The following is a 15751-nucleotide window of genomic DNA, read 5'->3' as shown; positions in this document are numbered from 1 at the left end:
TGTCTGTGTTGACGTTGTGTTTTGCTAATTGACGTTGTGTTGTCTGTGTTGACGTTGTGTTTTGCTAATTGACGTTGTGTTGTCTGTGTTGACGTTGTGTTTTGCTAATTGACGTTGTGTTGTCTGTGTTGACGTTGTGTTTTCCAATTTATTATGCTGTGTGATTTTTGATTTCGTTTTTTGTTTATTTATTTGTTGACGTGTTTTTTGCAGTACTGTTTTCCCATTAGCCTTTGCGATTTGCATTGCGGGGCCACCGTATCAGGGCAACCGTACAAAGTACCTCAAAACAGAATCAAGATTCAAATAATAAATATCAGTGAGTGTATCAGAGATTTGTTGTATTTGTCGTAATGATACTACATGGAATACTACCAACACATAACAGCAGCAGGTCATTAGAAGCATCTGAGCTCACGTGACTCTGAGCTTCAGGACACCAGCAGCTCCCCCGCCTGTGCGCGCTCCCTGGCAGTTGTCGTGGACGCGCCCTGTGCACGCTGCAGATGAGCGTAAGAAGCTGCTGCAGAAAGTTTGGAGGAAAACTGAATCTGACGCTGCAACAACAGGACGGATCAAAACTTCTGGACATGGACACCATGACGATGTTGCTGCTGCCGCTTCTCATCACTTTACTCTGCAGTAAGTTTGTCTTCTGATTTAAAAATAGTTTGAATCTTTATTAATAATGAGAACATAAGCTGTGATGGGGTTTATTACCTAAAGACCCACTGCAGAAGGTTTTCAGAGGTGGTACTGAATGATGTGTACATGCACATATGTTGAGGGGGATTTTTTACATTTCACCCTTTATGTACACTCTGGTGAATTTCCATTTTAGCTTTTATTAACATGCAGCTTTGAAGATTTTTGTCCAATTGTGTCTAAAATAAATTTTAGAAAAATCATAAAGTTTCTAAGGGTGTGCACAAGACATAGAAAACTCATGTAAGGTATTTAACAAATGCTACAGTAAGGGACTGTCCACAAATCACCGGTGAGAGGAAGACTGAGGGTCCAACCATTGATTTTAAAAATGCAAAACCGAACCTTAAAAAACTGCTGCAATACCCTTAAACCCAATATTTCAACAATACTATTTACTATCAATACTTTGAAGAGATGACACATAAATTGCAATAAATTCAACTTTTAGCTGAAATATACTTTAATGTGTCTCTTTTCAAGTTTGTTTTACATAATTTTGAATTGAGAAAAAAACACCCTGTCCCCCCAAAATGTACCTTAACGTTTCAAGTTGTCATTCTACCTGACCTCCCTAACCGTTCCCACTCAGCCCCTTTATGAATTGTAATGATCAAAGTGTTTTTTTATAAGGTTTAATCGCAATAATGCTTTATATAAAATTATACACACCCTTATAAGGAGGGGTCCCCCAAAAGTGGAGGTGGGGTACAGAAACTTTCCTTATACTGGCAATGGAGGCTGATATGTCAGGTTATAACTAAACAGATTGTGTTACTATAACAATAAACATTACATAGGCACACTGGACTCTGCTGTATAATTGGCATTGTTACATGTGCATAAGCAACACAAACAGGGAGGAGGTGTCATGTGCATCAGGGGCTGAGATTGTCCAGGGAGTGGTTGTGCTCTGGGCTCCATGTTTACACTGAGCCCGCTCTGATGCCGTTTGAACCCAAGATCCACGGACTGATGAGACGCATTACATGGCCGAGCAGAGGAGTGTGTGATAGCCCCTGAATGACCCTGCTGTTAATTGGACTGAGATGAAAACGGCTATCTGGAAAGAAATTGCATTTGAAGTTGTTTTTTAAAGGAAGAGGCTATTTTCCAGACAAGATGCTTTATGTCACAGCTTTGATAGCGTGTGTGTGTGCATGTGTGTGTGTGTGTGTGTGTGTGTGTGTTTGTGTTTTGATCTTTCTTGAATTTACCCATGAGGACCTCTTGGAGATGAAAAGATTGAAACCATCCTGTTCCGTTTGGACAGAGCTGGAAAATGTTTGGAACATTTTGGGCCGAATACATTTTTCATTAGTTTCCTGTGTGTTGGATGTAAAAAAAGACAGCACATCTGTAAACTTCACAACATTTTAATATAATCAGTAATAAAAAAAACACGTCAAAGTAATAACATTTAAAACATCGACTATGGACAATATGATTCTGTATATACATATATATAGAGAACATTTGTGTTAGCATTGTATTTTATCTCACTCTTGTGTTTGCACAAGTTAAGATGAAGTTATTGTCATGATTCTGATTTGATGTTGAGTCAAAGTAATGTTTAGAATGTTTAGGTTTGGACGAAGGTCAAAGTAAATACTACGGTGCAGAGAGTTCAGGGTTCAATCAGTGTAGAGCCTAACAAGTGTGCAATACTGTGTGTGTGTGGTTGAGTGTGTGTGTGTGTGTGTGTGTGTGTGTGTGTGTGTGTGTGTGTGTGTGTGTGTGTGTGTGTGTGTGTGTATGTGTTGTGCCAGCTGAGAAGGGTAAGGTTACCGCCATACAGACATGCTTTGTATAATAAGAAAAGCATGCTTTCCATGCATGTGCACAGCAATCACGCACACACGCACACACACGCACACACACGCACACACACGCACACACACGCGCGCACACACACACACACACACACACACACACACACACACACACACACACACACACACACGCACACGCACACGCACACACACACACACTTGCATAGATACTGTCTGTTTGTCTGTGTGTCTGTGTGTGTGTGTGTGTGTGTGTGTGTGAGGGACAGATCACAGAGAGGTTATCAGGTTGGGATAAAGCAGCTTGTCAGAGCGTCATCCATCACTTGCATTCCTACACACCACCGCTCCTGGTACCACCAGGATGTAGCTTCACACTCTGTATGTTCATGTGTGTGTGTGTGTCTATAGGATCTCTTGCCTTCTTTGTGAGGACCAGTTTCAGTTTTAAAACACATTTTGACTTGTCCTCAGTACTTCTATTGTCTGTTTGAATGTTGAGACGTTAGTTAAAGGTTCAGGCTGGAATTCATTACAGGTTACACAAAAAAAGTTTGTGTACCTTTTTTTTTCTATATGGTCAGGATGTGTGTTCTTTCAGTGTGAATCCATGACTCTGATGTGTAGACTGTGTGTTCATGTGGTGTCGGAATCATCAGAAAACTTAGTTCCCGAGTAAATGAACTGACCCCTCCTCTCCCTACAGCTCCCGTCTGTCTGTCAGTGACTGTGAGCAGCAGTAAGACTCATGTAGAGGTCCACGAGCACACAGGTGAGACTGTTTCAATGTTTCCTCTTTCCTCTCATCACTTATCTGTGTTGGCTGATGTCACTGAACACTTGTTTTATTTTATATCTTATTGATTCACTTTGATTTAATATATTTTCCAGTGAATGTTTGCCATCTAAATTTTAAATGACAGGAAAAAAGAGAGAAAACAAGACTATGACAACAAAAGAAAGTTTCAAGTTTTATTATATTTAAAGATTCAGTCCTTAAAGTCAGATTACAATCTATGTATTCCTACTGTCACTGAATCTACTCAATTTACCTAAATGTCATATACATACGAAGTTATCATTTTATCTATTGATAATTACATCTATAATTTTTTATGAATCATTTATTTTAGATTAATATCTGCTCTTTGAAGGCTTCTCATGTCAGAACAACTCAACCAAATGAATGGAAAAATCAATACAAAACAGATGAACACTGTTTCACTTTAAAACACACATATCTTATTTAATGTGAATACAAGATGACAGCTTGAATTTCTAATATTTTCTTGGACATTGGTGAAGGGGAAACAGCCGGTGTCTTATTTCATGATGAAAATGTTGGTAAATTAACACAGGAAATGAGCAAAAAAACATCAGTGACTGTAAAACAGACTTAATTATACATCGGACAGTATTATACTCTGTACTTATTAGATTTCAAAGTAAAAGCACCTTGTATAAAGTTGTGTTTCCCGTCCTGTCAGATGCTCTGCTGTCCTGTGAGTTCAGGACAGAGACGGAACAAAACCCTCGGATCGAGTGGAAGAAGAAAGGAAAGAGTGTGTCATACGTTTACTTTGATAAAAGATTTATTGGTGAGTGACTCCCCTGGTTTCAAAATCATCATCCTTTCATCCCTATATTACACTTGGTGAAACTGTGGCCAACTTCTGGTCATCTTCACCTCAGGGCCTTACGCAGGACGGGCGAGCATTGATGGAGCGACGCTGATGTTACACTCGGTCACTCAGAAAGACTCGGGCGAGTATCGCTGTGAGGTGACCGCCCTCAACGACCACGTCAAACTGGGAGAGATGTCTGTGACCCTCAATGTGCTGGGTAACTATCTATCTATCTATCTATCTATCTATCTATCTATCTATCTATCTATCTATCTATCTATCTATCTATCCATCCATCCATCCATCCATCTAATCAGATGAATTCATTTGAATGCATGTAGTTGTTTGAACAATAATTGACCAGACTAAATCCACCAAACAACAAATATGAATTCTTTAATTAAATGGATTTTGTACTTGAAAAGACGAATGCAGTGTTTCTCCCCTCAGTGCCTCCTCATGTGCCGTCCTGTGAGGTGCCGAGCTCCGTGTTCGTGGGCTCAGGCCTCGACCTGCTCTGCAAGGACAAGCTGAGCGTTCCTCCTGCCACCTACCGCTGGTACAAAGACAACAAGGCCCTGACGGCCACGGCCGACACTGTGTACGGCATCGACACACACACAGGCACACTGGTGAGTGAGGCCGAAAACATCTGAACACACAAACAACATCTCCTCGTTGTTGCTGTGCTCATTTCTCTTCTTTTCGTCTGTTTGGAGCAGAAGTTTAAGAGCGTGACCAAAACAGACACAGGGATGTACCGCTGTGAGTCCTCCAACAATGCGGGGGCGCCCAAGAGTTGTGTGGCCCAACAACTCAACGTTATTGAATGTAAGTTGTTTTGATACATGTTGGCATTCACATGTCTCGATCGAGGATTGTTTATAAAGATGGCCGTCGTGACAGCGCCCCGGAAGTGAAGCTAAAGCGCCTTGAGTGCCACCTGGTGGTTGGCTGCAGTAAACTGTTTTTCTGATTAATGGTTTGATTGTGTTGCATTTTCAAGTGTTAATTTGGTTAGGGTTTAGTTTATTGCTTTAGAAACGGGGTGAAATGATTGACAGCTGAGACTCGCAGGTGTTTGATCCACTCACAGGAAACTGATGAAATGATTTCTTTACCTTCTTCCCAGATCCCTTGAATACGACAGTGTTGATAGCAGGTGCTGCAGCTTTTCTGACGCTCACTGTCTTCTGCTGCATCTGTGTGTGTGTGTGTCGACGCCGAGGCTGCTGCAGGAGTGAGTAGTGTGCTCTTATTGAGTGTGTGTGTGTGTGTGTGCTTTACCATGTTTTCCATATTGAATATGTTGATTCTGATAAATAAATGTGAGTCAGAACAATGAATAATTTCACATTAACAAAATAGAAAAATAAACTTGACAGGTTACATAATAATCTAATAGCATTTTCAGGTTGTGTGTGTTTTTAATTTTTGATTTGTAGTTTAATGAATGCATCATAATTTGTAAAATCATCTTGTGTTTTGTCTGGAAAAGTCTTTTTCTGAGAGCGTGTTTTAGCCCAGAAAATAGTAATGTTGAAGTACAGAATACTCTGCAGGTTACTTAGGTAGATATATTCCTCACTGTTAGGTACTGCAAGTAATGAGTAAAATGTCCGTCATCAGGTATGATATTGATAATTGAAGATATTAACTCTTTTCACTGTCCTCTGCTCTTTGTTGTGTCGTTGAACAGAAGAAAAAAGGACAAAAAGGTGAGCATCTCACTTTTCAGCCTCTCGAGTCTGTTCCGCCTGTAGCTGGGATGTGTCTATGACCGCTAATGAACTCAGGCTCAACCGCCACCCTTTGTCTTTCAGCAACAAGTCGTACAACCCGGGGCCTCCTCCTCCTCCCAGCCGCAACGTGAGTGATCAAAGTGGCTGTTATCAGGACAGGGCTTGTTTTGCTCGCTGACGTGAATTTGCGTCGCTATTAAACGCTGTTGAGAAGTCACTGATAACCCAAATGAAAGGAAATGATTCATTGTTTGCCCCTCTCTCTGTCTCTCTCTGTCTCTCTCTCTCTCTACAGCTCAAGCATTACAAACAAACTCAGTCCTTCATGATCTAAGAAAGAAACAGAGTCGGTCTTCAGATCATCCAAAGCCTTGGACACACATACACAGTCGTATCATCTGATATCAAGCAAAACCAGCGATTTCTGCAAAAACTTTGCTGCCTCCTAAAAAGTGGCCGTCTGTGTGTTGCCAGTTTGAAAGTTTCCTTTATCCTAATCTCCTGTAAATTGAAAATTCAGCTCAACTGTTTTTATAATGATGTGATATATATTTCATAATCTTTTTTTAGTGTGCTTAGACATTTTTGAAAATCTTGTTCAATCTTTTTTCCTTGTTGTTCACTTGTTACATAGTTTTTGGCTCTCCATCGCCACCTATAGGCTGTTAACTGTAACTATCCATAATAATTAGGGCAAAGACTGTATATTTCTCGTCACAAATGATTGTATCCTTCACAATGCATTCACTTATCTACATACAGAGATATCACTTGTTATTTTTTATATATTTTTATAAACCTGTTTGTATGTTTATCTCATGTTGAAATTGTCCTGTGTGAAACTTTGGTTGTATAAATTTTTATGATGTGAATTGAGTGAAAAATGAACAGGTGTCTGCATACACTGAAACATGATACACTCAAATATTTGATGAGTCTATTTCCTGATCATTAAAGAAATATAAATAAAAATCTGCACATCACTGCTGCACATTGTTTTGTGTTTTATTGTCACAAAGTCCAATGGAGGGAATGGGACCTCTGATGGGTATAAAATACAAAAACCATCCCCAGGCTAACGAATATGAATTATTGGATATGCAGCCATAATGAAGAAGTTTAAAGAATATTAAGTAATATCATAATTTAAAAGCTTAAAAACATTCATAATGTTAAATAAAGATACATGAAAATGATCAGTAGTTAAATATATGGAAAGTATTCATTGTGCAGAAACACCACACACTTCAGAGTATTATTGTGCTTTGTATCATAACACATTATTCATTTATATTGTTATTAGTCAAAGTGTATACTATGGGTTACTTTAACATACTTTAAAATTAGTGCCAAAAAAAGTATACTTTTGTAGTATATAGTAGATATAGTAGATCAAGTAGAAGTATAATATGGGATAAAATGAAAATATTGAAATATTGCATTTCATAATTGTATTGAAGTACATGCCATTTTAACTATTGAAATATTATGTATCTCTTATTCTGTATTTTATTCAGCATGTGCTCTCAGCCAGCTTCCCTGGAAGAGACCACTAGATGGCGCCACACTCCTGACTGGATGTGCTCACATCACAGACTATAGGCTTTCAGCTGAGATGCCACCCTTTGTTCATTATCAGTGAAAGAACAGTGGCACTATTGTTCTCTTCCCTTTGTACTCGTCGTCCTGCTTATTATGATGCCCATAAATTAAAGTCTTGAAGAAGCCCTGATTTTTTTAATGGCTTCTCTTCCACGTGTTTGCTGCATGTTCAGTGTCTGCACTGCAGATTTAAAGGTTTGACTCATGTTACTACCAACACATTCTGGATATGTTCACATTTGGCTTTTCACAGCTACAGTGTGAGGACCAGTAATGGATCTATTCTTGCAGGCAGTCATAACCTTTTCTGACCATCACTTTAAGTGCACACCATTGATGTGCTATGACTCGCTTAATGGCTCAGACCTTTGTGATCACTTACTGCAGCTGTAAGGAAAGAGTGAGCTGTAAAACATGCACATTTTGCTCTGTCACTTCAGTTAAAGGGAAATGCAACGATTACAGGAAAATGATATGCATGTTGAGTTTGAACTATATGAACACTGGCTTTCCTCTTATATTTCATGCATAGTGTATAAAGGCAATTCACGATGGAAGCTCAGTTACTTATTTATACACATCATCATACATTCATATTCTCACAATACATATTGACAATGTCACAATGCCCCGATAGTATCCGGATGTGGGCCACTTCAGGCAATGATGCGGCACAAAACGGATGTGAGTCTCAAGTGGCCCACTTGAAATAAGCAAATGTCGTACAAATATGCCAAAACAAATTTGGGCCTTTATTGGCAAACATGCAGTGCTTTTAGTCAAAATGTAATGTTGATACGAACCTAAAGTGCCCCATGTGGTAAATGGTGAATAAGGCCCAAAAAGATGGCATGATGTATTTCTTTTGCTTACATGTGGCCCAGATCCGGCAAACAGGAGCAGATATTTGTTATAGATCCCGACTGAATAAAAGTATGAATAAAACGCTTTTGAAATAATTGCAAGAATATGATGATACTCAAATCTGGCCAGTTTCTTTTTGTATTCTCATGCACCTGTTATACCTGAAGTTAGTTTTTGTTGTGATGGTTTACTGTTTTAGCTGGAGTCCAGTTTGCTCTTGTTTTTTGTGTCAGTGCTTCACACTAAATGTTGCTGCTCTCGACTGAAAATACTGTGGATATTACTTGTGTCGTAAACCAGTGAGGGAAGAAATATTGAGAATGTTTAGTACAATGTAAAAATCTCCTTTGTGAATAAAAGTGCTGCGGTTTCAAATCAATAAAACTACTAATCATGTTCGACCTAAAGCTGCGTTTTAATGTAGCTTGTTGAGGTGGCGATCGTTCAGACTGTTTTATACTTTATCATTATGGGTATAGTTCAAGGACCCTGCTCTCATGGTCCACCCACATGAATATTACTTCTCTTTATTTCGTCTTCTCTCGGGACTGCGTGGGTGTGGACTGACTGGGTTTGATTTCTCTTTCACTTCTCCTGTCCGTCTGTTTTCTGGACAAGTAACAACTTTATCATCTGTATTACAACATGTCATTTCAAGCAGAGCTTTGCACAACTAAAACCTGAGCAAGTTTCAGCTTATATAAATAATGTTGCAAAATACTTTTTATTTGTCAGCTGAGTTTCCTACATTTGCACCCTTGCTTTGTCAGGTAGCTTCTCAGAGAACTCGCCTCAGTTCTTTTGTGGAGCGGCCTCCATGATGTGACTCCAGTCTGTCTCCATGATGCTAAGATCAGCTGCAGCGCTCCGAGCTTCTCGCACAATGTTTATTTAGGACTCTGTCAGTTTGAGGTCGCTGCTGAATGAATTTAAGAACCATGTAAAAACCTATGTTTTATAATTTAATTGATATTTTTACATGTAGAATGAGATTATCAATATCAATCAAAGAGAGAATAAAGCAACAAAAAGGAAAGTAGCATGGATTGAAAATATTCAATTAAAGTACCTGGAACTGACGTGAGTATGGAGCTTAAGGAATTGTACTTTGTTACTTTTCCCCATTGCTTCCCTCCGCCAATGAGATCATGTTGACATCACTTCATCTTGTTTGTCCACAGCATCACACAAAAACTGCCGGATGGATTTACAGGAAGCTTGGTGGAAGGATGCGGTATGAGTAGGGTTAGAACCCATAATATTGAGAGATAGGGCTTTTTTATTGACATTTTCACCTCTTTCCCAGAGAATAATTCATGGATCAATGTTTAGGGGACCGATATTTAAGACTGTGGGAGATTTGGTGCAGCTTGATTGAATTTAACAGGACCATTGGGCATTGGTGGAGGTGTGCTCTCCTCTGAGTTCTCTTCAAGTCAGATAGTCGATAGTCAAGTAAAGCAGCAAAATAAAATGCAACAAAACTGCCTCAAAACTGTACTTGAAATGAATGTACTGCGTTACTTTCCAACACTGATTATAATCATAAATAAGGCGTTCTGTAAAAACCTATTACCCTCCTGTTGAATTTATCATAGAGCTGTACTGATATATAATAATAATCTTGCAGTTTAGCTTTGCAAATTTAAATTCATCAGAAACAAAAATGAAACATCACACATGCAAATTGACCAACTGGAGTTCCTGGTTTGTATTTTGCAGACAGTCACATACAATTCCATTTAGGGACCTTTAGTCACTGCACTTTACTGCTGCGGCCGGCGTCATAACATCTGTGACTGGAAGTACCCAACTGATAAACCCAAGGAGACACACACACACACACAGACTGTTACATCCAGATCTGGTGGCTGGTTAATGGCACTGCTCAACTGGCCGCTACATTTTTTTGTGGTTTCTTTTGAACATCTTAACAGGCCTTCTTTATGGATGCTCGCTGTGGATTACAGCTCCAGGGGGCTGTTACATCACATTCTTTAAGTGTGTGTCTGTGTGTGAATCTGTCAGATAGCGACAGAAGAAAGAGAGGGAGAGTGTGTTAAAATAAAAGAGAGAGAGTGAAAAAGAGAGAGAGCAGTTGAGTGTGAGTGGGTGGTGGCTGTCAAATGAAATCTATGTCAGTACCAGTGTTTTTCTTCTCAGATGTTAAATTAAGCCTCAAGTCAGGTTTCCTCCCAGACTTTCTCCTCTCTGTGCGGCCCAACCTTACCCTCCATGTGTACTTGGAGTGGAGCTCCCCTGAGCACGGCTCACCTACTAACAGGTGGCACAACACATGGCACACTAGCTCTAAGGAAGCTGTTCTTTTAATTTTTTAACAATTATTTCTCTGCAGAAAAATGAACCTGCTTCTTTCTTGTGAGTTCAGTTTATTCTTATTCTTGCCTCCCATATTTTTGCACTTCTTCCCTCTGCATCGGCAACTCATGGGTTATGCAGAGCTTACATCATACAGCCATTGATGTATTTGTGCCTCTGGGAAATCGACCACTGACACAGGGATTACCACAGGAAACTCTGTCCTCCCACTGCGGCAGAAAGAAATAGCAACATTTAAACATTTAAACCCTACCAGACGACATCCCCTCCAGTTTCATTAAATCTTTATACTGAGGTTGTTGTACAATACCAAGCTGCTTTGTGTGTGTGTGTGTGTGTGTGTGCATGACAAATGTTGCTGTCTGTATTGTGCTCTTATTCAGCACTGTTCACTCACAAGACTATAATTACAACAGAAAGTGAATGGAAAAGGTTTTACCACTACACACAAACACTCTCTCTCTCTCACACACACACTCACACACACATGCACAGAGAGAATCCTGTCCTTATGCAGAGCCAATTAGTCAGGACTGTTACTCCCACAGCAGCATTGTACTTATTTGAGCATTCAAAAAGAAACAGTGTGGGCAAAATGTTTTACAGAAGAAATGTTTTATCTGTGCATGTGTGTGTATGTGTGAGGGAGAGAGAGATAGTGAGAGAGAGAGAGAGCTTTACATTACTTCTGCGTCCTGAATGCCAAGTAGGTTTGTTAATCGCAGATGTATTAAAACTATTTGTTTGACAAATTCAGTCAACAGATCTGACTTTTATCAGGAGCCAAAATGAAAAAGCTGCTTAAACGCAGACTTGAATTCTCAAAGTCTCTGAGAGAAATCGAGGACACCGCTGATGAGGGCTGAAGCCATGACAAATTGCGTAAACAGTGAAAAATTGCCATCGTAATCAGTTTAGGATGAAGTATTTAAATGTTTAGTTTTATCTGAACAACAGTGGAAAACTGAAAGAAAAGTTAGTGTGGTAGAAGAGTCAGAGGAAACAAGCAAATATTAGGCTGAAACAGATAATGGAGAAGCAGAGGTTAGAAGATGCAGAACAGTGATTTGCTGCCTCAGCTCAGAGGATGTGTGGGTCTGAGTGTGTGTCGTCCAGAGCACTGGTCAGCTTTTCAGAGCATCATCTCAATAATGTGCAGCTGACTGTGTAGTGCTGCTAAATAGCAATGAGGTGGAAAATTATGCTGTCACATTATAGTTAGTGAGTGAGTGGATATACTGTACAAATGTGGAAACTTTGGCAATAATAAGCAGCATATAAAAACATAATACATTATTTATAATGTAGCTGACAGCAGATCGAAATGTTCAATAATGTATTTTCCAACACCATAGACTGTATAAAGATGGACCCCATGACAGCACGTCAAAAGTGTCTTTATATACGTCACAAATCTCGCCTCATCCATGTTAGTGGATGGGATATAGTCCATAAACTAAAAAGTCTAATTACACATCAAATGTGTTTTTGGGTTTCTGTTATTTGAGGTGTTTCTAATGCTTATGTGTTCGTGTTCATGTTGAAACGCCATGATGGACAGCTTGGATGGATCTATTCATAGGCATATGAATATTGAAAACATGTTGGAAAAGTATAAAAGTCACTGAAATATACAACATAGATTGAGTCGTTATATCTTTAAATAGAACGTGTGCACTGTACAGTATGCTTGTTCAGTACCGTCAGTATGTGTGCTCCTCCATGCCCATCAGTACCTAGGATCCTGTGCTGCAGTGTGTGTATTTGATCAGACTGCTTAGCATTCAAGAGCAATCCTCAGCACTCAAGTACTCTCAGTATTATGCTTTTAAATCACTCCCCCCAGAGGAGCGCAGGGATAGAGAGAGAGAGGAGGGAGCAGAGAGGGATGCAGAAACAGAAGGATCCTTATGGGAAGAGTGAAATTTCATAGGACAAAAGCCTGTTATTGAATTCCTGTCATGATTCTTCGGATAATAACCTCCACTATCCAGCCCCCGAGAAGCATTTTAAGTCTTGCGCAATCCCACCCCCAACCGGTTTCACTGGCTGGAAGTGTGCGACTGCATACAAGCCACTGCACTGTCCCACCACTTTCTGGATGCTACTTAACGCCTCTGTATTGGATTAGACTGCCTGTCACTTGAGCAGAGCTTGTGAAACACATCACAGTACATCCCATCAGTATGTGAAACGCCAAACGACGACCATTATAAGCATGACTTTATCGAGCTAATGGCCGGGGTGAAGTCACGCCCTATTGGAGGAAGAACTCGAGCTGTAGCTGAATGCTAAGCACGCACTAATCGCCTGGTCGCAGGAGCCATGATGAGGCCTGATTGCTGTGTGATTTGAGCATTCACAGACCCACAGCTCATCAATATCGCTCACAGCTCGGCTCTGTAACACGCTGCACTGCAGCAGGACGCAGGCAAGATGAATATTTATCAAAGCCATAAAAAGGCAAGGGAAACAATTTATTCGTCACAGAGAACAGGCAGGAGCCCAAACTATCCTGGCTGCATTTTCAAAACAATGCTGTAATTCAAATGCACGGCATGCTGGGAAAATGCATTGATGTCAAGTTGTTTGTACAAGACCTGGAAGGACACGCTGCCAATGCCTCTGCTTGCGTCAGTCCCATTTTGTGAAGACAATATATCGAGATCTCTTTGAGGGAATTTGTTCAAATTAAAAAGATCAGTTAGACTCACAAATGAATAGATTTGTTTGGTGTTCAAAGGTCAATGGTCAAGGACAGAACATGTTTTAGTTTTATGAACTCAAAATCTAAACGACGTCTTGAGGGAATTTCTTCAAATTTGTTTCAAAGGGTCTCTTGAATGTGGGGACAAACTGATTTATTTTGGGGTCAAAATTCAAGGTCACTGTGACCTCATGAATCACATTTATTTTTACCTTGTGGATGCGATACCTCAGAAACTCTCTCAGGGAATTCTTTCAAATTTGGTAAAAATGTTTTGGTCTCATGGATGAACAGATTAGATTTTGGTGGTCAAAGGTCAGGGTCATGTTGGCCTCATAAAACGAGATTTTGACACGTTTTGAACATGATATCTCTCCTCTTCTTGTAGAGAATGTCTTCAAATTTTGACAACTCAAATATTAACACATTAGATTTTAATGATAAAAGGTCAAAGATCATGGTGAACTTAAATTATTGTAAATGTAGTATCTCAGAAACATGTGGAGGGACTGAATCTGTACCAGTCGGCAGAGAGATACAGCCTGAGGGCTGTTTTAAAAGTTCCACTGTTATTTTAGCTGATTGGTTAATTAAAAGAGGACCAGGTTTAGTTGAGTGTTCTCTGGATTAGAATAATTGTCTCCGCTAATCTGCTGGGATTCATTATAGAGTTGACAAAGTTCCACCTGCTGGATTATAGATTGAGGAGTAGGAGCCGTTTGAGCCGCAGCTCCGCAGAACGTTCAGAAAATGTGAGCAAACATGAAGGAGAGCGATTTTATCCTCTCTGAGTCCACCCTCCTCCTGCCCTCAGACACAACTCATCCCCCTCCTGTTCTTGCTCAGCCCTCCTCAGCCCAGTGAGCTGGCTGAAGACAACCCCCCACACATCTTATTAAACCCTCCAGTCTACAGGAAGACCCTTTCATGTGGAAAAGATTTAAGCAAGGAGGAGAATTTCGTGAATATTGTCCTCATTTCCGTATTCTGCACGCACCAAATCCTCGGAATATTTTTGAGTCTGGCTCTGTTCTGGCGACAGAGAACAACTTCTCTCTGTATTTCTCCGTTCTGATTAACTGAGAGGGCGTCTTCGCAACAGGGCACATTTGATGTGCTGGCTCTGATTAGAACATGTTAAAAATACCTCCGCCCCGCACTTCTCCATCTACTCCATCCTGCCTTCTGCCGCCTCTCTCCATCCACCTCTCCCACTCTGTCTGTGCTCTGCTTTTTTTCCTCTCTAATTTCTCGTCCACATAGCTTCTCTTTGTCCCTTTCTCACAAAGGGTATATTTATCAGATTCCTTGCTTCCCTCCTATGATTATGTTTCTTTTGCTTTTATCACGCTTTTGTCTGTTTTCTGCAAGAGGTCTATGTTTGATTGTAGCTTGGTTCTCTCTTGTCTCGATTAGTGGTGTTGTCTTTCTGGTGCCCCCCCACCCTCCTATCAGCCAGAGTGACCTTGACAGAACAACAGAGATAGTGACAAATTCAGCTTATCTGGTTGGAAAAAAATAAATAAAAGGAAGAAGCGTGAAGACAGCAGTGGAAAAAACAATGTCTGATTATTTTGTTACACATATCTACAAGGGAACAAAATACAACTTAAATGATTAAATACAAGAATGAACATAGGATGTATCATGAATTCCTGTTGCTCATTATCAAGAAATTAAGGTTAGGTTATTTGAGGTTAGGTTCTTTTGGAATATTTTTTGTATTTTTTTTAAATCGGCATTTTCTGTAGTTTATTTACACCTCCAGCCGTTTCAGAGCAACATTTTCATTAATTTAGTTGATTGGGAGTACAGTATTCACTGCATGAAATATCTTGATCTTTATATGCTAAACAGTCAATGACATGTTCAACAGCTAAATGCAAACAGCTGCCCGCTGTTTGGTGTTGAGCAGGCAGTGTGTTTCCAGTGCAAACAGGTAACTACTGATTAGGATGCAATGTGAGTTTGAATCAAAACAGTAAAGTTTTAATGTGGGTTAATTGATAATGCATTAATCTTTGACTCCTCTCATATTGTAGTTTTATCATCTTTTAATAGTGAGGACCAAAAAACACGATACATCATGAACAAGAATGGCACACCTCGTACTCATTTCACCAGATAATCAAGACTCTTTTATTAGTCATTGGATTTTTGTTTTTTATTATTGTGACAGATGTTTTACCTTTTTTATTCCTTTCTTAAACTTCTTTGAAACAAATGTCATATTAGCAAACTAATCAACTTTACATTAACAATATGAGCCCTAACATTTCTAAATCTCCACTTCTACAATGAATCTACCTAAGTGGTATTTGCTTTTCCTGTGATATTCACTGCATGTAATATTTTCAGCACGCTCGCAGGCTTTAA

At 39.7% G+C, this 15751-nt stretch overlaps 1 protein-coding gene across 1 annotated transcript; it reads left to right on the top strand.

Annotated features, from left to right (window-relative positions):
• Nucleotides 1-471: 471 nt before the first annotated feature.
• Nucleotides 472-6845, top strand: jam2b (junctional adhesion molecule 2b). Its single transcript, XM_069533481.1, has 10 exons — nt 472-642; nt 3202-3267; nt 3983-4093; nt 4188-4337; nt 4571-4752; nt 4843-4951; nt 5253-5360; nt 5820-5838; nt 5944-5989; nt 6158-6845. The coding sequence occupies exons 1-10, from the start codon at nt 507-509 to the stop codon at nt 6194-6196; spliced, it is 966 nt and encodes a 321-aa protein (XP_069389582.1). The 5' UTR covers nt 472-506; the 3' UTR covers nt 6197-6845.
• Nucleotides 6846-15751: the final 8906 nt, after the last annotated feature.

The sequence above is a fragment of the Paralichthys olivaceus genome, chromosome 10 (genome assembly GCF_024713975.1).
Source record: "Paralichthys olivaceus isolate ysfri-2021 chromosome 10, ASM2471397v2, whole genome shotgun sequence".
In the NCBI taxonomy this organism is placed as follows: domain Eukaryota; kingdom Metazoa; phylum Chordata; class Actinopteri; order Pleuronectiformes; family Paralichthyidae; genus Paralichthys; species Paralichthys olivaceus.
Note: the sequence above shows the minus strand (reverse complement) of the source record. Positions and strands in the feature narration are given on the sequence as shown.